This window comes from Lutra lutra, chromosome 14, assembly GCF_902655055.1.
Source record: "Lutra lutra chromosome 14, mLutLut1.2, whole genome shotgun sequence".
Lineage (NCBI taxonomy): Eukaryota > Metazoa > Chordata > Mammalia > Carnivora > Mustelidae > Lutra > Lutra lutra.
In genome coordinates, this window is record NC_062291.1 from 8,285,791 (window position 1) to 8,307,058 (window position 21,268).

The 21,268-nt window shown below is 45.3% G+C and overlaps 1 protein-coding gene across 1 annotated transcript in view; it reads left to right on the plus strand.

The window, feature by feature from the left end:
- Positions 1-5,816: 5,816 nt before the first annotated feature.
- LOC125084687 (contactin-associated protein-like 3) overlaps positions 5,817-21,268 on the plus strand; it is a 158,984-nt gene continuing 143,532 nt past the window's right edge. The window contains exon 1 of the mRNA XM_047702357.1: positions 5,817-5,996. Coding sequence (XP_047558313.1) covers positions 5,912-5,996 — 85 coding nt within the window. The 5' untranslated portion in view covers positions 5,817-5,911. The remainder of the gene's footprint in view (positions 5,997-21,268) is intronic.

Genomic DNA, 21,268 nt, shown 5'->3' on the forward strand with positions numbered 1-21,268 from the left:
GTTCTCAACCAAATTTAGAAAGTGTGTTTTATACCTGGAATTGGATGCTCAAGATGTCATTATTACTCGTCTTACCCTGTAATAAAACCAAAACTTCACACTGCCCACATTTTCTTTTCTCTTCTTTCTTCAATTTTTTTTACATTAAAAAATATTCAATTTATTTATTTGGGAGGGAGAGAGAGACAATGAGGGACCATGAGAGGGGAAGGTCAGAGGGAGAAGCAGACATTCTGCTGAGCAGGAAGCCCCATGTGGGACTCGATCCTGGGACTCAATCCTGACCTGAGCTGAAGGCAGTCACTCAATGGACTGAGCCACCCAGGCGCCTTTTTTTTTCTTTACATTTTCTTAACTTGTTTGTGGTGACCATGATTTAGAGATTAAGTATGTGCTTCTGAAAAAGAGTTTCTTAGCTTTTCACCATTAAGCCTAACAATTTCAACAGCTAAAGTCATAAAAATGTTTAACTCCCTTTTGGGTTCTATTCAAACTCTCCTCAAACTGCAGTATATTAACTGGCATCTGTTTTTGCCCTAAAAGCTCATTTAGCAAACGAATCTCTCAACCCAAATGGATTTATTTATTTATTTATTTTCACTTTCCATATTGAAAGAGGTACAATTTAGAGTTTGAATGTATAAAATTATATTTCAAAATCGTGCCCCTTCCAGTAGGAGGACTCTAAAAATTCTTATGCCAAGCTCAGATGTTGATTTTAATTTTTTTTAAAGATTTTATTTATTTATTTGACAGACAGATCACAAGTAGGCAGAGAGGCAGGCAGAGAGAAAGGAAGGGAAGCAGGCTCCCCGCTGAGCAGAGAGCCCGATGTGGGGCTCGATCCCAGGACCCTGGGATCATGACCTGAGCCGAAGGCAGCAGCTTAACCCACTGAGCCACCCAGGCGCCCCTTGATTTTAATTTTAAGTGGAAAAATAACAAAACTTTTTAGATACATTCCATGCTGCCTCCTTCCTCCTGGCCCCAAAGAAGTGAGGAAAAAAATCAGAGGTAACTTTCATGCCTTCTATAGAATTAGAAATTTGGTTGTAAAGGTACAAATAGATCTCTGTAATTTTTTTTTTTTAAAAGAAGAAGAGAACTGTTTGTGGAAACTCATGTCATTGACTCCGTGAATGTATCTGCCGGTGAGTTGTGATTGGAGGAAATTCTAGCATCTGCCTTCTTTCCCCAAGGGTGTGCTTTGGCCTTTGCCATCCATTGGCATGTGAAGGATTGGTGTTGGGGAAGGTAGTGCTTGAACTGGGGGAGTGCTTGCTGCCTGACTCTGGGGGCCATCTTAATTTTAAGCTTCTCTAATTCCATCCAAGCCAGAACAGCAGGGAAACTGTGTGTGATGATCTGGGAGTATTCATGTGGAATGTTTCCTCACACACTTTGGGGAATACCACACAGTATTGTTTTTATACTCCAAGTTCTTGGTGGGGGCTTATTTTAAGTTGTCTTAGACACCAGTGGTCGTCACAAAAGGTCCTACTGGGTTGAAGCAGACTGAATTTGTAAGAAGTATGAGGTTGACTACTCTTGTAGCTGAGATTTATGTAATCAGATGCACAACCCTTTGGCTGTTAAGACCCCAGCTTTCCAAGGACTAATTACAGGGAACACAGCTCATCAGAGAGAACCTGGAAAGATACTGTGCAGTGTGCCCTATATCACACGTGGGACATTTATTCTTGCTGAAGTCTGTTTCTCGATAATTGTTCTTCAGGATTTGTTGCTCAGGGGCTTATGGGAAAATCACTCCTGATAGAAATACTATTATATTTTATTCACAGTATTCTAACTTTCAGAGGATTTAATGACAAATCTGTTCTCACTATGAGGGTAAAGTTAAATGTATTTCTAGACTTAAATAAAACATGCAGAAATAAGAATTTATAGGGAAGAAATTGCTGAATGAAGACGGGAATTAATGGCATCATGTTTCAGTCTGTGGACAGCCTTCAGAAGAATCTTCACTGTGGTGGGCAAATTGGTCATTCCTCCACTCGGGGACAGAGGGGACCCAGGTGTGCAGGGAGGACAGAGGACATTGGCAGGAAATGCTAGGGGCTCGGTTTCTCTTGGAGTATTTCCATAGACAGCCTGTGTGCAGTGACATACACGAGCACCTACAACCCTCCGAACGTGAGCAGTCATTTCTTATCTTCTGTTGTGACTCACGCTGAGATTAAGTTCTCTTTTGTGTTTGGTACAAACTCTGATGGCCATGTGCGCGCACAGTCTGGGGGTCTGAATCATCAGCTCTAGCAATGTGCCAGATTCTATCTCCACATTTTTTTTTCATCTTTCCTATTTAAAATAGCAAAGAGCTACGGAGAAGGGTCAGGGAATAGAGTGCGTTAGCTCCCAGTTGTTGGTGGTCCCTGGGTTGGCATGCCTTCTTCTCCCAGCCCAGAGCTCCCAGCGACATGCCCGCCTGATCCAGTGCCCTCCAGACAAGCACAGGACGTTAAGCTTCAACACACATTTTCTCCTTTAGTGCTTGGAGCCGTCCTCCACGGAGAGGACCTTATGGAACAGTCCAGGAAGCTGAGGCTCCCAGGTGTTGAGCAGCTGGCAGGGGCCTAAGGCTGTTGCCAGCTTCCAAGGTGTCTCTGCAGCTGGTCTGCACTGCAGTCTTCAGACTTCTGCGGGGGCTTTAAACCCGCGATTCCCTCATGGTTCTAGGTCAGGCTGTGGTTCCCATGACACAAACCAAACAACCGAAAAGCAAGCCACTCAGTCTCCTCCTGGAGGACACAGCCGGAGAGGGAGGAATGGACGCGCCTCACGGGTCACATGCTCGCAGGGCTCTGCTCTTGGCACTGCACACCCTGGCTGCCCTTGTTCTGGGAGGTGAACCCAGTGCTTATGTCCAGTCTGGCATTCTTTTTCTTTTTAAGATTCTATTCATTTATTTGACAGAGACAGAGAGAGAGCACAAGCAGGGAGAGTGGCAGAGGGAGAGGGAGAAGCAGACTCTCTGCTGAGCAGGGATCCCCACTTGGGACCCGATCCTAGGATTCTGGGATCATGACCTGAGACCAATGCAGACACTTAACCAACTGAGCTACCCAGGTGCCCTGGTCCAGCATCCTTTTAGAAAGAAAACCACAAGCCCCAAATTGAGTTATTTATGCTAGACCAAGCCACCAAACCAGGGCTTAATACCTAACCTAATCAAAGTTTCAACCTCCCCCAGCAATATAGTCTTAACTGATCAATCCGGGCTTCTCTGGTCAGCATCAACAATGTATAAAGGTAATCTGTCACATGGGTCCTCTCCAACCCCCAAAGCAAGATGAAGTAATCCACCTAATAAGACCCCTTTTCCCTAAAGGAAGGTGATCCTACCCCAAATAATCCTTTTTTTTTCTTTTTCTGTTTATGACTCCCTCATCCTTAAAAAACCTTTCCTGTTCTAGAGCCCTTTGGAATTCCCCTCTGGTTTGCTAGATGGGAAGTTGCTGGATTCCTGAATCAATTAATAAAGTCAAATAGACTTTAAAATTTACTCAGTTGAATTTTTGTTAACAGCTCAATGCTGTGCTCTGCATGGGGAAGGCCACCCAGGGGTCTCACTCCCTCCTGTTGCTGGGTCTCATCTGACTTGTAAAAACCCATCCTAATCCCTGCTCAAGTGATTTACCACCACTGTCCTTTCTGGCTTTATTGGTATCAATTACTTAGGTGCTGACCAAGGCATTCTAAATGGGTTTCCTGTGAACCACTGAGTACAGGTTTTTGTTTTTTTTTTTTGTTTTTTTTTTTTTTTATTTTTTCAGTGTTCCAAATGAGTATAGTTTCACAGGGTGACAACTTCTCCATTGCAGAGACACTGTCTCTGTGAGAAGGTGTTCTCAGAGTTCAGCAAACCTGGCTTCCAATCCAGGCTTGCTGTGTGACTCTGGACACACCCCTAACCCTCTCTGAGGTCCAGCCTATCTGTTAACAGGGCTTAGTATTTACTTCAGAGGTTCGAACATTGTGACCATTTATTTAGGCTAAGAATACACACACTTACAGTGCTTGGTTCATAGCTCATTTAAAAAATGTATTAGACCCTTAATGTAAATCGTTAATTTATATTTGCTTTACGAAATTAGAAACAAAATGTCCCAGTCCAGGACTCCTGGCAGACCCGGGGGGAAGTGTCTGATGAACGAATGAAGGTCATTGCAATGCCTGTGGCTTTTTTGCAAGGTTCTGAACACACCTTCTGAACAGGTTTTGTTGTTGCTGCCTTTTGCTGGGGTTGGGGGAGGGGAGAGTGTTCCTGATTCCCAGGGGCCCAAGTGAGGGTGGAGGAAGCCATAAAGTCGAGATCAGAATCTCTGTATTTGGTCTAATTCTCAGTCATTCCAGCGGTTAATACTATGACTCTGGCAAAGCTATTTAAATTTTCCATTTCTGGTTTTGTCCTCCTCACCTCCCAGGCAAAATAACCATAAAAACCCCTTTTCTGCCTGCTGTGCTCTCAGGCAAGTGGGGGTTTGCTAAAGGTTAAAGTTCCTTTCGTATTCCAGTCACTTTGGGCGGCACGAGGATGCCTGGAGCCTGTTTCCCCATCTCAGCGCATTTGTCACGAGTCTGATCAGTTTTAGGACCGTATTGATCTGTGATGTCGAGCTCATAACTCCTGGATTTACACCTGCTAGGGGTCCTTTCAGGGAGGAGACAGGCCGCTAAGTTGCCAAGTGAGTTCCAGGTCACAGGTCTTGAAACGATTCTCCCTCCATGGGCTTCTGGTTTTTATCTTTATGCTGTGAAGCCCCTGCCCCCTTTGATATGCTTTTCCTTTAATACACCATCATTAAAAAAATATGCTCTTTGGGAAACTGTTATGAGAGAATCTGAGTGGAAAGCAACGCACATACAGTAGACCGAGTTGTTTCAAAAGCTTTCATTCTTCAATTAAATCTATTCAGTGCACCTACTAGGTATAAGGTCAGCTCGGCATGGCATTTGGAACAACATTCCTTCTGCCAAGGTGCAGTTTGTGGTTTTATCTGTTGGTCGGTGTTAGCCCTCAAATCTCCAAGCAGGGCTGTCCATAGTAAAATGCTGACCCGTAGCTCAGGTGGGGGAGGGTTTAAAATAAAAGTTAAAATATATATATATATACACACTATATATATATATATATGTATATGTATATATATATATATATATATATATATATATATATATATATATATATATATATTTTTTTTTTCCGGCCTTATTGAGCTACAAGTGGACACAGATCCCCGCCAAAACTTACAATGTCCATCACGGTCTGGCCTGCCTACGGAGATCACAAGGTGTTTTTGCTTGAATCATTAAATGAGTTCAGAAGGCAAGAAGTCTTCTTTACAACAGTTTTCCATACACGTAAACGTCGTCTTCCAACCCGATTAGCTGTTTCTCTCCCAGCTTCACCTTTCCCACTAGGGACACCCACACGCGCGCACCCACCCCCAAGCCGCAGGAGACCCTTCCCTGCCGCCGGGGTGGACGCTCCTTGGACTGCGGCGGGCCAGGCGAGGCCGCGCGGTGAGCGGGAGCCCCTCGCATGAGCGAGCTGGACTGGCGGCTGGGGGCCCCAGGGTCCCCAGCGCAGCGCGGGCGTCAGGCAGGCCGGGGTCCGCGCGCACTTCCACCCGCCGCCGCCAGGGGCGCCCGGGGCGGTGCGGGGCCGCAGCGTGGGCGCAGGGCGGGCGGGGGTGGGTGTGGCCGCAGGTGGAGCTGCGGGCCAGCGGAGCGCTCAGGCCGGCAGAGCGCGCTGGCCGGCAGAGCGCGCGGGCGAGCAGAGCGCGCGGGCAGGAAGAGCCCACGGAGCGGGCGGCGCCACTCCGGCTGGGAGCTTGTGGGCGGGCCTGGCGGGAGCCGCGGGACGCCTCGGGCGCAGGGCGCGGGGCCAATGGAGCCGGGCGCGGCGGCCTTCCTCGGGATGCTCTTTGTCTGGGCGGCGCGGCCCTGGAGCCCCGCGGCGGCGGGGGAAGCTCGTGAGTACGCCCGTCCTCCGGGAACTTGCCAGGCTCTTGGGATTCGTGCTCTCCTGAGCGCGCGGGTTTGCAGAGGCACCGCTGCGGGGTGCGGGAAAGGGGCGTCCCGAGGCAGCGCGCTGCGTCCCAGCGCCCGCAGCGGGGCTCGCCGGGCTTTTCACTCCCGCCAAGTCGCAAGCACAGCTAACCGGGTATTTGCGGTGTCCCTGCCGGGAGCGGAGTCTTTCGGGGACAGCCCGAGTTCTGGTGGAGCCCAGGGTCCACTCGAGAACAGGCAGGGGGCTGGCGCCCGAGGGGGGCCAGGTCGGCGGGGCCGTGTCCCTCGGGCGCCAGAGGTGAGGGCTGCGGGAGCCGGGTCTGCGCGCGGCGGGTCCTGCATTAGCGCGTCTGCAGTGCGCGCCCTGCGGAGTCCGCGCCCTGGAGCCCGCAGCCCGCCCCGGACCGACCCCGCAGCTCGGGGAGGCCGGACCCCTCGCGCCCCCGGGAGCGCAGCTTGCCCTCCGGGCTCGCATCAGGTCCGGCTCCACGCGGTGATGGGTGCAGAGCTCGTCGAGGCCAGAGCCTGCGGCTCCGGGAGAGCTCGGGGTTATCCCGTCCAAAGACGGCGCTGCATGTCCAGAGGCTCGGTCCTCCGGGGATTTCACTCTGAACGTCAGGCAAAGTTGGAAGACTTGCTCAGACTGAAATCGCCATCCGAGGCTTTTCTCCCCTTAAAGGGTTTTAAGAAAGTCCCTCTCGTCTTCTCTCCTGGCCCCTATTCCTTTCAAGAAAAATAAAATAAAATAAAATAAATAAAATAAGTAATAAAATAAATATATAAAGTAAAATAAAATAAAATAACAGATCAGGTGTAGGTCAAGCTGGTGTGCGTTTCAAGAAAGGGTTAGCAGGCTCCTTCAGAAACTAACCTTGCTGGGGGTGTCCAGATTCAGCCCTTGCAAGGCGGCCGGACTCTCCCCTCACCGGGAAGTTGGCTAAAGTGAAAAAGCTTTGCACCTGAAGTCACTGTCCCACTCCTTCATCCGTGGATGCCGGAGGGCCATGATGATTTTGTGGTATCATCAGCTAGTATTAGCTCATTTAATGCCATATCGGGTATGAGTCACTCCTCAAAATGAGCCTTAATCTCTTTTTAGCAAATACTGCCCTGTGTTTCAGACACAATTTTAATTTAGCTTGGTACGACAACTGCTCTGAATTAAAGTGGGGGAATTTAGGTAAAATCAGATCCTCAGATCCTGCAATAGAGCTCTTGTCATTTTGCTAAGAAATTAAAAACGACCACTACTAACGATTCATTGATATTAGTAAATTGTAGGATGATTCACGTCCTACTCTGAGGTACCATTAAAAAGTCACTGGAGGTTACTCCTACTTAAAGGAAAAGATGCTTCAAAAATCCTTCCTGTGAGGGAGAGCAGAGTGCCGTGTTGACTTTCTCATCTCCGTGGTGCTGATTACAGCGTATTGGCAAGATCGGTTGTTGTGGTATTTATTTTCACTTAGTGTTTTACTCCCTGAAACCCACAAAGGTATCAGGCTCTTTCATATTGAACATCCTTCTTCGGAATCCTGTGCTCTGGGATGTTCTGTGTCTGAATATCCATGCAGACACTTGGGTCAGAGACGAGCTGGGTGTCCAGGCTCAGCCCCTCTGGGTCTCGGGCTGACTCTCCAGGTGTTGATGCTAGTCTGTGCTTTTCAGCCTGTGTGTTTAGGTATATTTAGTACTCTTATGAAAAGTTCAGTAAATTCAAGAGCGCATGTACATTTGCAATGGAAGGATGTCTTAGACACTCAGGTTAAAGTCCTTGATCAGATCACCACAGAGATGACACCTTCATGCATCGAGTATGTTTAAATGACTTTGCAGATTTAAAGATTCATAGAGGCCACACAGATGGCCTTTGATAATTTCTCAGTAATCACATCTGGCCACATCATCTGTAGCAGTAGAAGTAAATGGTCAATGAATCTCATGTCTAGATTTGTTAGTTTGACCAAATCAGTGTTTCTTTAACTCCTGCATATTTGGGGCGTGTGTGTTGTAATGTGTGTACAAGCAAAATACGTCAGCACATATTTGCAATCCGTTATTACTAAGTCAAGGTAGAGGGGTCTTTTTTGTTCTGCCCCAACATTTGAGAAATTCTAGAGGAGTTTGCCGGCAGCGTGGGATTTAAGGCACAAACAAGAAATCTTGAAATGAATATTGCTGAAGTCTTTTGTTGGCTATCCTCCTTGCCCCCCCGCCCCGTTTTAGTGTTTTCAAAGCTCAAATAATCCTTTCAGATAGAACTTTAAAATGAACAAACATGAGATATTCTTGAGCACTAACTATAAATTAATGAGAGTTGTATATGAGTAAAAAAAGACAAAAGTCTTGGCCCATGTAGACCCAAAGACAGAGTTACTCTCTTTAGAGCAAGTTGTCAGTAGTGAAGCAGCCAGCCAGGGGTCAGCCTTGGCAAGGTTCCAGCCTAACAGATCCTTTCAAGGAACAGGACTTGTTTGAAAGATTTGACATCTCAGAGATTACACGTGTGGTACGAACATTTGTGATCAGTGGGAAATTTTATATCAGGAAGATGATACACGGGAGGGAAAGTATTTCTAAATAGCCATGACTGTGGGCTTATTTTGTTGCTCTGTATTCTCTGTCTTTTTGAAGATAAAACAAGCTGCATTCTACAAAACAGGGCTTAGGACCTGATTTTTTAAAAATGTGAACATCTCCCTGGTCTGCCTTCTAGAACTCTCTATCCTGAGTCAAGATGAGAGTGTTCTAAAGCAGATCTGTCCTCTTAGATAACTCAAGAGGGAAGTTAGGATATAGATTCCAAGTTAGAGCCCTGCTTTCTGGAAGTTGCTATGTAGGCTGTTGTTGGCTCCTTTACTTCCTACCAAGAGCCACAAATGGAAGAAGGTGATAGCTCTTTGCTTTAGAATTATGCTGGTGAGCCCACGATTCCTTTATGAATTCCAAGACCCTTTGGGAGGGAGAAGAGATATAATCTGAGTATGAAAACGTCAACATTTTGGTTGTTGTCAACCAGTTTCCCGGATTGTGCATCGCTCTGAAGGGTCATGTGTACCCCCTCCCCACTTGGGAACAACACAATTGGAAGGTAATGCACATCCGAATTATTTTCCCAATGTAAGTAAAGTATAAGCTAGGGCTGACAGCTGCTGCCCCCTTTCCATCTCCCCAGAAAAGGACCCAAGCATATGTGAGAAATTTCAGTCCTTGATGGTGATTATTTGACACAAATGATAACATTTTTTATAGATCCAAGATTCCGTTTAGTGAGTATGACTGACTTGTTTTCACTTTGTTAAAGCTCAGTGCTTGTAATTTTCTCTAGAAACTTCCTCTGAATCCTTCCTTTCCAAAGTGCTCTTCTTGTTGCAAGAAAGAAAGATCTATTTCTGGTCCACTGCAGGTGGGGTCCACACTTCTGTTCTAGGAGTGATTATCTGAATTTGTTTTCATATACTGACACCTGTCCTCTTCCCCAGTAAGTCCCTACATACATAGGAGAGATGTCTGACCATGACTGGGGGTGTGGACCAAGCCCATTTTAACGGCTGCCAGGGGAAACCAAACCATGGTCTCCATGGGCCTCGTAGTGCTGCCACCTCAGCTGGAAGATTTGCACCAGAGTCGAACCCTTCCTTCATCGAGCCTCAGCTTCTTTATGTGCAGAAGCCATACTGTGTCTTCTCTGACACAGGTTCATGAATATAATCCTGCAATAGAAATGATCACACGGTATTATCCCTTTAAAATATAAATAATGTGCCCAGTTTGGTATAATATTGAGGCCCTTGTAGTCTTCAAATCACCCTAACCTGGTGCCACGATGAGCCTTGGTAATCTGGAATAAAATTTACACCTGCGGAACCTGGTAACTGGACATAATTCTGTAATTACTAAGAGGTATAAAATCACAAGCATGTATTTATTTTTTAGAGAGAGTGAGCAGACACACATGTGGGAGGGGCAGAGAGAGAAGCAAAGAATCCCACGCAGACTCCCCACTCAACACAGAGCCCCACGCGGGGCTCGATCGCACGGCCCTGAGATCATGACCTGAGCCAAAATCAAGAGTTGGTCGCTCGACTGACTGTGCCATGTGGGTGCCCCATGAGCATTCATTTAAGTAAACGTATTTGTCATGTATCTCTTCTCGAGGGTTTTGTTTTTCAGGAGCCTTGTTCTTTCAGCCGACATGGATTCTTGTAATTATTTGCTAAGTGTTGTTGACATCCTTGTTACTGTCTGAGCGTACACGATCTCTGGGCAGGCCGTGAGGGTAAGAGGCTCCATATGGTCTGTCAAAGCATTTCGTCTTGACCAGTGTGGGCTAAACTCCTTCCAGGGTTTTCATTGGTTCTGGCTTCTCTTTGCCTCAGTAGCCTGCTCTGTGTTTGTCTGGAGGGAGCCCAGTCTTCTGCATTCATCAGCTGGGGCAGGAAGGGAGCCTGTCAGAGGGGTGCCCCTGGAGCAGTGAATGGGGGGTCCGCTCCTGCAGCAGTGAAGCGTGTTGGGCAAAATGAGCAGGGAATAGATGGGTGTGTGCTGTAGCGAGCAGCGGAGTTCAGACAGTCTGGAAAGAGCCTTCGACAAACCAGTAAACAGACCCGTATTTATAGTGTTTGAATGCACTTCCCAGAAATACTGAGGTGGTGAAGATGCTTTTGGGAACACGGAGAAAACAAACCAAAAACCCACACAGTCCGTGGTGATCCTCAACACAGAGTGGTGGGCAAGAGCAGAACCAGCTCTTCCAATTCTGGGAGACCCCCTACACAGAACAGACAGAATAACCCGAAGATACGTCATCAGGGACCCTCCGAAGCCTGGAAGGAGGTTTTGGGGAGAGGACTGGAGGTCATGAAAATCTGCTTTTTGAAGTTGATTTGGGGAAAAAAAAAACCCAAATCATTCAAAAATACTTCATAAAGGACCTATTCACTAACAGAAACCTTTCAATGAACTGAGCAAATTTCAAGTTGAATTTTCCCCCTTAAATCAAAATTAGTCTTTGACTAAAAATGTATAAAATAGTTCCAACAATTTGGAAGTAACAGAGCCAAGGGCCTCTCCCCACTAACTCTCTAGAACCTTGAAGGCTTGGCTTCAACATACAAAATGCTTCAGAGTGACTTCTGCAGGATCCCACTCCCCCGGCCACCCATGGCCACTGTCGTGCTGCTGCTTTAGGCACGGGCTGGTTTGTGTTGAGTAACTTTTAAAGACTGAATTATTGGGTGCCTGGGTGGCTCAGTGGGTTAAGCCGCTGCCTTCAGCTCAGGTCATGATCTCGGGGTCCTGGGATCGAGCCCCACATAGGGCTCTCTGCTCAGCAGAGAGCCTGCTTCCTCCTCTCTCTCTCTGCCTGCCTCTCTGCCTGCTTGTGATCTCTCTCTGTCAAATAAATAAATAAAATATTAAAAAAAAAATAAAGACTGAATTATTTATGTTAGCCTGTTTCTGAGAGGCATTAGGCCATCCAAACAGACATACTTGTTATTCCTCGTTTGAATTCTATGGCATAGGATGACATGCTTTAAATATGTCTTTTATCACGTATTGAGAAAAATTATACACAACTTGTAAATACTGTGGAAAGAGAGGACGACAGCATGACCTTTGTACCATCCCTCCGAGCGTTGTTCCATAGGCCCACACGATTGTCTAATTCTTCTGAATAAGGCAGCATGGCCAACTTGGTCATTTCCTGTTTGATCAGAGCTTAGACACTAGGATGGTACATGTTACACTGATTTATTTTCAGATACAAGTGGTAACTATGAAGGTTTATTGCCCTGTCGCACTGCTGTAGGACAAGAAATGGTGTCATGTATCTGGGTGGGGTCTTTTACTACTGTTGAGTACCGTGGGTTAGATAGTTGTGAGGGGTGTTAGGTATAGGTGTTGGGTTACTCATGCAGAGAAACATGGAGAAGTCTGCTTCCTGAACTAGAGAATAAATTTGGCACATGTTATTTTCAGGGACTATGACAAGCTGTAAGTTTTTGGCTTCCCGAGTAGGGTTGAGATGTGGCTTTCGCAGAATCTATGGTTTGGGGTTCTGTCCCCTATTTAGTGATTGTTGCCAGGGAGAAGGAATTTCCAGGCCACGCGTTCACAGGGCCACTGGGGGGCAGGGGCTGGCGGCCCTCATGTGGGGCTGAGGGTTTGGTGACCTCCCGAAGCGCTGAGACCCAGCACTCCCCTGCTCAGTCACTGTCGTCCCCTCGTACCCTGGCTTGGGCTGCTCTGATGCCGCGGGCGTTTTCTCTGGGGCTTGTGAGCCCACAGTTAAGTTGCCAGCTCAGATGACTGTGGGCATGACCTGCTCCCTGGGGACATTAAATCAGGCCTTGCCTGCAGGACTCACGGCTCTAGTTAGTTCTTATTTTTATGCCTGCAAGTCCCCGGGAAAACCAGAGAGCTAGACCCGGGAAGCTAAGCGCGTGGCGTGGGAGTGCTGCCCGGCCCGGCGGGGGCAGCGTGTCCCGTGTGTGCGTGTCGGTGCGTGTGCATGTCCGTGTGTGTGTGTCTGAGGGTGTGCGTGTTCACGCGTGTGCCTGTGTCGGTGTGTGTGTGTGTCCACCCGTGTGTGTGTCAGCATGTCTGCATGTTGGTGTGTGTGCGTGTCCACACATGTGCGTGTGTCAGTGCGTGTGTGTGTGCGTGTCCACACATGTGCGTGTGTCAGTGCGTGTGTGTGCGTGTCGGCGTGTGTGTGTCCACGTGTGTGCATGTGTCGGTGCGTGTGCGTGTCTGCACGTGTGCGTGTCTGTGTGTGTCCACGTATGTGCATGTCAGCGCATGTGCATGTCTGCGCGTTTGCATGTGTCGGTGCTTGTGTGCATGTCGGTGCGTGTGTGTGTCCGCACGAGTGCGTGTCCACACGTGTGCATGTCGGCGCGTTTGCGTGTGTCGGTGCGTGCTTGTGTGCATGTTGGTGTGTGTGCGTGTCCGCGCGTGTGCGTGTCGGTGCAGGCGCGGCCAACCCGAAGGTGCGGGTGGTCACGGAGTGCTTCGCAGCCGTCATGCGCAGAGCCTCCACGAGCCTCATCCTCTCCTCGTGTCTGCGCGGACAGTGAGGCCGAGTGACCGCCTGGGCTGATGTGTGGGCTTGGGCTGGCCCTGGACTTCGTGTGCAGACCAGTGAGAAACGCAGCTGTCAGGACCAGGGCCCTGGCAAGCATCTTTCAGTTTCAAGTGGCAAAAAACCCCATCACATGGACTTACCCCAGGAGGGGAACTGTGGGCACCCATTGCTTCATTTCGGGCAGGGCTGGGGCCAGCGGGTGAGGCTGTGCCCGGAGGCTTGGTCTCTCCTCCTCATCCCACGGGGGCCTGGTGCTCTGGCGGTGCTCTGTCTGGCAGATCCATGGCCAAGGTCGGGCTGCCCAGCCACACCGCTGGGGACAACACTCCCCACGCTCCCCTCTGGCTGGATTCCGGCCCTCATCGGTTCAGAGTGATGCGTGCTTACTTACTTGTCCCTTGTTCTGAGCTCCAGGAAAGCAGGGACTTCTTGAGGGGAGAGGGGGTAGTTCTGAGAGACAGCAGGCTGTTGAGTATGTAAACAGGCCAATGATTTACCTTCCCGAAACTTCTAGCCACATCCCCAGATCTGACTCTCTGTATTGTCTCTGCTGGGCTGTGCAGCCGTTCCTACCAGGGGACTGTGACAGGGAGGGGGTGGCCTTCTAACCCACCCAGGGTGGAGCCAGGGAGGGATTGGGATTCAGTCCCTGACCCGGTGCTTTGCCTGTATCATCCTGACAAGGAAGCGAAATGCACCATCCATTTAGGTAATTAGTTTAACATCTATGATGAAAGCATTGGCTTTCAGGCTCTTATCTGCTTCATGTAGCAGATGGTCGCTTACATGTATGCCTCCTTCATTAGATTTTAAAGTTCCTGAAAACAGAATCACATTTATTTGTCCCTACAGCTTGGCTGATGGTGCTAAGTATTTACCAAGAAGAAATTAATATATTGAAAATACTCTATTTTGAAAGTATACAGAAGCCCTGCACCATCCTCACAGGTGTTCTATAATCTCTGCAGGTAGCCTAGTAAAAAGTTAATTTTTTTTAAATTTTTGTTTATTTATTTGACAGACAGAGGTCACAAGTAGGCAGAGGCAGGCAGAGAGAGAGGAGGAAGCAGGCTCCCCACTGAGCAGGGAGCCCGATGCGGGGCTCAATCCCAGAACCCTGGGATCATAACCTGAGCCGAAGGTAGAAGCTTTAACCCACTGAGCCACCCAGGTGCCCCTAAAAAGTTAATTTTTACACATGTCTCTGGAACTGATGTGCGATAGTTGTCTCCATGGTTTCCCTGTTGCCAGTTTACCTCCTCCTAATCCAGTTTATTCTACTGCCAGAGTAATCTTTCTAAAGATGATTTTACTTTCCCTGGTAGAACTTTCATGTATTTTCCTATATCACACACACACTTATTGAAAGGTCCCTTCTCTTCACTCACTGCTTTCATCTCCTTCTTTAACTGACCTTGAACTACAGATACCTCACTGCACTGACATTCTCACCAGGGCTTTCTCTCTCTCTCTCTCTCTCTCTCTCTCTCACACACACACACACACACACACACACGTGCGCGCGCGCGCGCACACACCTGTTTCCATTTCTGTCTTCTGATGTCTTGTCTTCCTATTGAATGTGTTTTGCTCCTGCAGTCATCTAGGCTCATGGATCCATGTCCAGGAAACACATACCTGCAATAAAAATAAGAACAAAACAGATAGAAGAAACAAAGCATCACGAGGGAGAATCAGAAGAAATGAGAAACTGCGCAGCTAAAAATAAATGTAGATACTGAGATCAATTTAGAATGTACAATTTGTTGTATAGGTGTAAGGAAATAAATGATGGGGAGAATGGAGAGAATAAGGATGATCAAAATGATTGAGCAGAATTGAAAAAGAACAGTGTTGAAATGAAATTCTCTTTTTTAAAAAATATATTTTTAAGATTTTTTTTATTTGTTTATTTGACAGAGAGAGAGATCACAAGTAGGCAGAGAGGCAGGCAGAGAGAGAGGGGGAAGCAGGCTCCCCACTGAGCAGAGAGCCTGATGTGGGGTTTGATCCCAGGATCCTGAGACCATGACCTGAGCCAAAGGCAGAGGCTTAACCCACTGAGCCACCCAGGTGCCCCGAAATGAAATTCTTTATCGTTGGTGTAAAGAATTCAGTGGCTGCTGACATGGCAGATTAGACACAGGTGGAGAGAGACTTAGCAAATTAGAAGACAGTCATGGAATAAAGAACCAGCATGTTCCGTAGGGAGACAAGGAGGCAGGAAATATGAAAACCAGGCCAAGGGGCAGGGAGAAGAGCACAAGATCTCTGTGTCAGTTAGGAGTTCTGGAAGGAGGAGATGTGGAAAGAAGAAACACTTAAGATGTGTTTCTATAGAAAGGTGATCTATAGAGGCCATCTATAGAAATTTCCCAGAATTGAAAAGTCACCAATTTTTAGATTCCAGAAGACCTTCAAATCCCTAGTACTACAAAAATATTACCAACCACAGCTACACTTTATGTTGGAACTGTTGAACCCCAGAATAGAGAGAAGCTGGTAAAAGTGTCCTGAGAGATGAATGACAAACAATAAAAGCAGGGACGTGAACTCTTAAGTTTGTGAAAGGGAATAATTGCCAGCCAGGAATTGTAGACTATTGCTTTACAGTTCAAGAATGAAGGTGAGATAAAGACATGCATAGAAAAAATAAAATCCAAAAGTATGAAAGACCAACAAAGCTTCACTAAAGAAATGTTGATGGGTAAGTTTAGCAAGAAGGGACATGATTACAGAGGGCAGTATGTGACGTAAAAATCTAGCAACTAGTGTGCAAATCTGATCAGACATTTGAGTAACAATAAAGCTGTATGTACAACATCAATGTGCAGTTTGTGTGATGAAAAGAAAGAAGACAAGTCTACATGAGCAATGGAAAGCCAACATGGAAAGGAGTGATCAGACATAAGGCATTTTATGATCCTTGCATTATTTTGTGGAGGGAATTAAATTTGGTTTGATTGTAGGCTTTGTTAAATTGTAAACCAGAGTGTAGTATAATATTTTAAGGAGGCCCACAAGAAGAATACTAATAGGAAGTATACCTTCCAAGCCAATATAATTTAAAAAATGGACTAGGTGGGGGACAGATTTCAGACTATTCAAAAGAAAGCAAGAAGAGAGGGAAAGAAAAATAAGAAAGCTTTGGATTTCTCAAAATAAGAAAGCTTTGAAAAATAAGAAAGTACATAAAATAAACTGTAATGAGGTGATAAGGATATAGAGATTTGAAGAAATTATTTCCAGCTTTTATATTTTGGGTATAGAATATATTGGACAATATTATTCAGGTTTTCAACTATATATAGAATATTTACATTTTGGGGCATCTGGGTGGCTCAGTGGGTTAAAGCCTCTGCCTTTGGCTTGGGTCATGTTCTCAGGGTCCTGGGATTGAGCCCCCCATCGGGCTCTCTCTGCTCAGCAGGGAGCCTGCTTCCCCACCTCTCTCTGCCTGCCTCTCTGCCTACTTGTGATCTGTCTGTCAAATAAATCTTTAAAAAATAAAGAATATTACATTTTTACTTAACAAAAAAAACCCCAAAATCAAACCCAGTTTCAGTAAATTTGAAAGAATTATCAGCTTAAAAGTAGAAGAAAATTTCCTAAAACTGAAAAAGAATAATGTTCGATTACAGAAGCTCTTGTGCCAAGTTAAATAAATGGAACACAATAATGGGAATTGTTGTATGAAGATAGTGGAAGTGGGAAAAACAGGGAAACATGGTCCCAGTTTGGGTCACCAAAGATAATGGTGTAAACTGATTTGCTATAATGAAACAAGAGCTGGTTTGATGTCATTGGAACAGTAAGATCAGAAGCAAAAGGAAAAGCAGAAATAAATACAAGTTATGAGGGAAAATAACTTTTTCATTGGAAATTTACAGTCATGAGTAGGGAGAATGACAAGGGAGAATAAACTTTTGCTAATGGTCTTTGGGAAATAAGTAAAATTTTGCTCGAGGCATTGTTCAAAAATTGAGAGTAAGCATTGGGTTAAAAATAGAAGGATACTCAGCGAAAAATGAATTAAATGAGATATTTTGCATGCTGTGCAACATCGTGAAATTTTTTCCTCTTTAGGAAAAAATGTTTTCTGTTTCATATTTTAATTTGGTCGTATGTTTATTCATTCATTTTTCTCTTATCTGATATTGAGAATATTCTTGATTAAACAAAGAAAATGTGTTTATGCTTGAAAGCAGGTGACTGGGATCATTTAAATGTGTGGGTTTTCATCTGATCTCCTTTGCTTATGGACTGCTGTTAGGGTTACAGCGATAATCCTAAGTGTCGCTGTTGGCACCATGGGTGATTTGGGTGGCACAATTTAATTCGTGCTCATGGCACTTTACTCATATACTTGTGACGTTATTAAGTTTCAACAATTACTGCTGATAAATTACAGAGGCATTTTTCTACGGGTGTCTGAAATCTTGAGCTATTTCTCATATTTTAAAACAGAAAAAAACATTGGATTTTTATCATGCATTTTTCTGTTAGAATCTGGAGTTCCCTGAGATTAGCAGGTTTGTATCTTTTATAAACTAATTTTAAGTTCTGTGGTCTTATAGAATGCCTAGAGGATGCAGATAGAGAGGTTTATAAAAGAAAAGGCAGTATATATACATGGTGCGTTTTGACACATGCTGTGAGTTTTAAATCTCTACTAGCTGCCGAACATTTCAGCATTTCCCCTTGTCTTTGACACGAGTGCTGTATCTCCGCATGGCTCGAAAGGTTAGTAGAGGAATGAAAGAAACCCACCCTCTTCTGGTGAATTTTGAAAAGAAATGTTTAGTTGCACCCTTGGAAATAACACCAAATAGATATATTACCTTTGTAAATGTGTCTAACGAGATACTGGAAAGAGTACCATTTTATTCAATGGTGCTCTAAGTTTGTATTTGCTTGATGTGCGCGCACGCGCACACACACACACACACACACACACACTTCCTAAAAATGATTGGATTTTCCACTTGTGTACTAGCAGTGGTCTCTAGTTTTGAATAAACATGAATCATTAAACAAAATGATTGTTTTATGGAAATTTTTTTGGGCAGAGACCCAAGTTTTCAGTGAACTGTTACTATTTAAATTCAAATAATTTTTAGGTAAACATTACATTAAACAGCAATGCTGTTATGTACCAGGACCTCAGTGGGCTGTTCCAGAAAATACTTAACTGTGTGTGGATTGTACTTAAATTTTCAGAATCATCTAATTCCACAATATATCAAATTCCATAATATAAAAACTTTCCTCCCCCCTATGTATCTTGTATACATTCTTGGAGCTCTACAAAGAAATTACTGCCTTGTGTTTTCCTCCCTCCAACAAAATGGGGAAAACCAGTATTTTGTGGAAGGGTCATGTACAAATATTCATGCTTGGGCTGCATTGATTGTACCTGCTGCCACCAACTGCAGGCTCTTCTGAACAACTGTCCTTGTTGACTCTGTCAGAGGAAAGAAGAAGGGAGGGAGGGAGGGAGACAAGGAAGAAGGGCAGGATTGGAGGAAGCAGGAGAGAGAGCAAAAGGCAGGTGGATCCAAATGATAGAGCTTGTGACTAGATGTTCATCAGTGGTCACACCAGATTTTGAACTTCCCAGTTGATTATTTAAAGCACAAAATACATTTTTCTTTGCAGTGGCATGTATTCTGTTTCTCATTCTCATGAAGCAGTGAGTCTTTAGCTTGGGAATATGCTAGTTATTTTGTACTTATTGTTTTAAATGCTTTCCAGTGAAAATGCCCAAATACTAAATATTCTTTCCAAGATAATAAGTTCAAGTCACCTAAGCCTTTTCCTAAAAATTCAACTATTGGTGATAATATTTATGGCAAATAGGATAAGGTGTTGTTGGCTGTTTTTGGTTAAAAATTGTCAGTCCTTAAAATCATGTGGACTTGCAGGAGAAACATTCCTTAAAATATTAATGAACATCTAAATCCTTTCATGTGTCCTTGTAAATTTTTCAAACTTTGTCCTATCGTTTTCTATCATCTTACCATCAGATAGTAGAAAGGGAATGAAATAACTTTGTTTCCAAATTTTTGGTGGTGCAAATTGAGAAACTTAAAAAATTTGTCTAAAAGTTTCAAAATAAATTATGTATTCCCCCAAGAAATATTTATTAGCTGTTGTTCCATGAAGCAGCTTACGGAGAAGCACCATCTATAGAATGAAGCTACGTGATTTAATGAGAATCACAGTATTTTGGTAACGCGTGTGAACAACGTGTGAACAAAACAATTAAAAACAGGCACACTCCATTGTTCTGTGGCCATTTTAACAACGTGAGTAGAGTCCGTGGGATATTAGACTCTGTCCCTCGAAATGGATAGTTCAGATTTATGGGTCAGCAAGGCAGTTCTCCAGCTGGTGAGCTATGACTAGTTAAATTCTTTTTAAACTCAAGGTGTAGGGCCACATCAATGCCAACATGAGTCCACAGCTGACTTTCTCAAGTGCGGCCCTCTGAGTAGGAGCAGGAGAGGGTTCCGGATTCTTGCAGTCATGATTCTTACCTGCTGATTCACCAGTCCTGGTTTAAACGCTACCCAGAGAACACAGCACGGGTGCCCGGCTGCTCCCGTGACAGCAGGTGGCCCGTGGAGCTGCCCGGAAGTGAAGCCTGCAGGCTTTTCCTATCAGGACGAACTTGGTTGCTTGGGAGGCGTGAGCTCAACACCTGTCGAAATGAGATAGAACTTAGATATGGATTTCAGAAAGTCGCTCTCCACCTTGTGGCCCCGCTGAATTCAGCACGTTTATCAGATGCCTGCCCCGTGCTGAGCAGTGTGCTAGAAGCTGAGGAAATAAAGGTAAATATTGGTTCTTTATAAGACCCTTGGATCCTCCATGAGAAGCAGGATGAGTCATTAAAAATGGTGCCGGTTGTAATGCTGAAGCCACAGTAACCATTGGGTGTCTGTGCCTTTTGCTGAATATAAGTTCTTTGGGGACCTTAGTGGATAATGATTGAGATCATTAAAATTCTGCCTTTCAAACGGTGCAAATTCTTGGCTCTTTAGCATGCGGAAGGAGGGCAACCTGTGAGAAACCTAGAACAGTTCTCCCCCAGGGCCGCGGTTCCTCTGAGGTTGGGAAATCACACAGTTTTGCATGATTTTAAAACCAGGAAGGAATAAATTTGAATTTTCCAGCAAAGCACTAGAGCGAAATTTCAGAGTCTTCTTGACGTAGAGCTGGAATAAAATCAGTTTAAAGAGGAACTGTTCGTGTCTTGTCCCGGGGAAGTTATTTGGATCACAGCCTTTATTCTTAAGTAAATTCTCAGTTGTTGGTAAAAAGAAAGCCTTTGCTTCTTAGGAGGCATTATTTTTGGAGCAATTTTAGGTTCTCAGCGAAATTATGCAATGTAAAGGGATTTCCCATATTCCCTCTCTCCCCACACATGCACAGCCTCCCCATTACCAGCAGTCACCCCGCAGTGCTTCCTTCCTTCAAACTGATGAACCCGTTATCACTCAGAGCTCATGATTTATGTGAGGGGTCACTCTGGGTGTTGTACACTCTGTGGGACTTGCCAAATGTATAAAAACCTATATCCACCATGACAGTGCCCTACAGAGTAGCTTAGCTGCCCTGAGTCCTGGCGCTCCACCCCCACCCCCCTGCATTCATTCCGGTCTACCTCTTAAACTCTGACAGCTACTGATCTTTTTACTGTCTCTATAATTTTGCTTTTTCCAAGTGTGTAGCCTCTTCAAATTGGCTTCTTTCACTTACTAAATGCACTTAAGGTTCCTTCATGTCTTTTCATGGCCTGATAGCTCACTTCTCTTTCGTGCTGAAAAGATCCCCTTGTCTGGTTGTGCCACTGTTTCTTTAGCTATTCGCTGACTAAAGGACACTTTCTTTGACTTCAGGCTTCGGCCATCAGTGAGTAAAGCTGCTAGAAACAGCATGTGTGTTTTACTGTGTGGACATAAGCTTTCAACTCCTTTGGGTAAATACGAAGGAGTGCAGTGGTTGGAATGCATGGAGGGAGTATACTTAGTTTTCTAAGAACCTGCCAAGTTGTCTTCCAAGAAGACTGTACCATTTTGCACTCCCACCAGCAATGGATGAGGGTTCCTGCTGCCCTCTGTCCGTGCCGGCATTTTATGT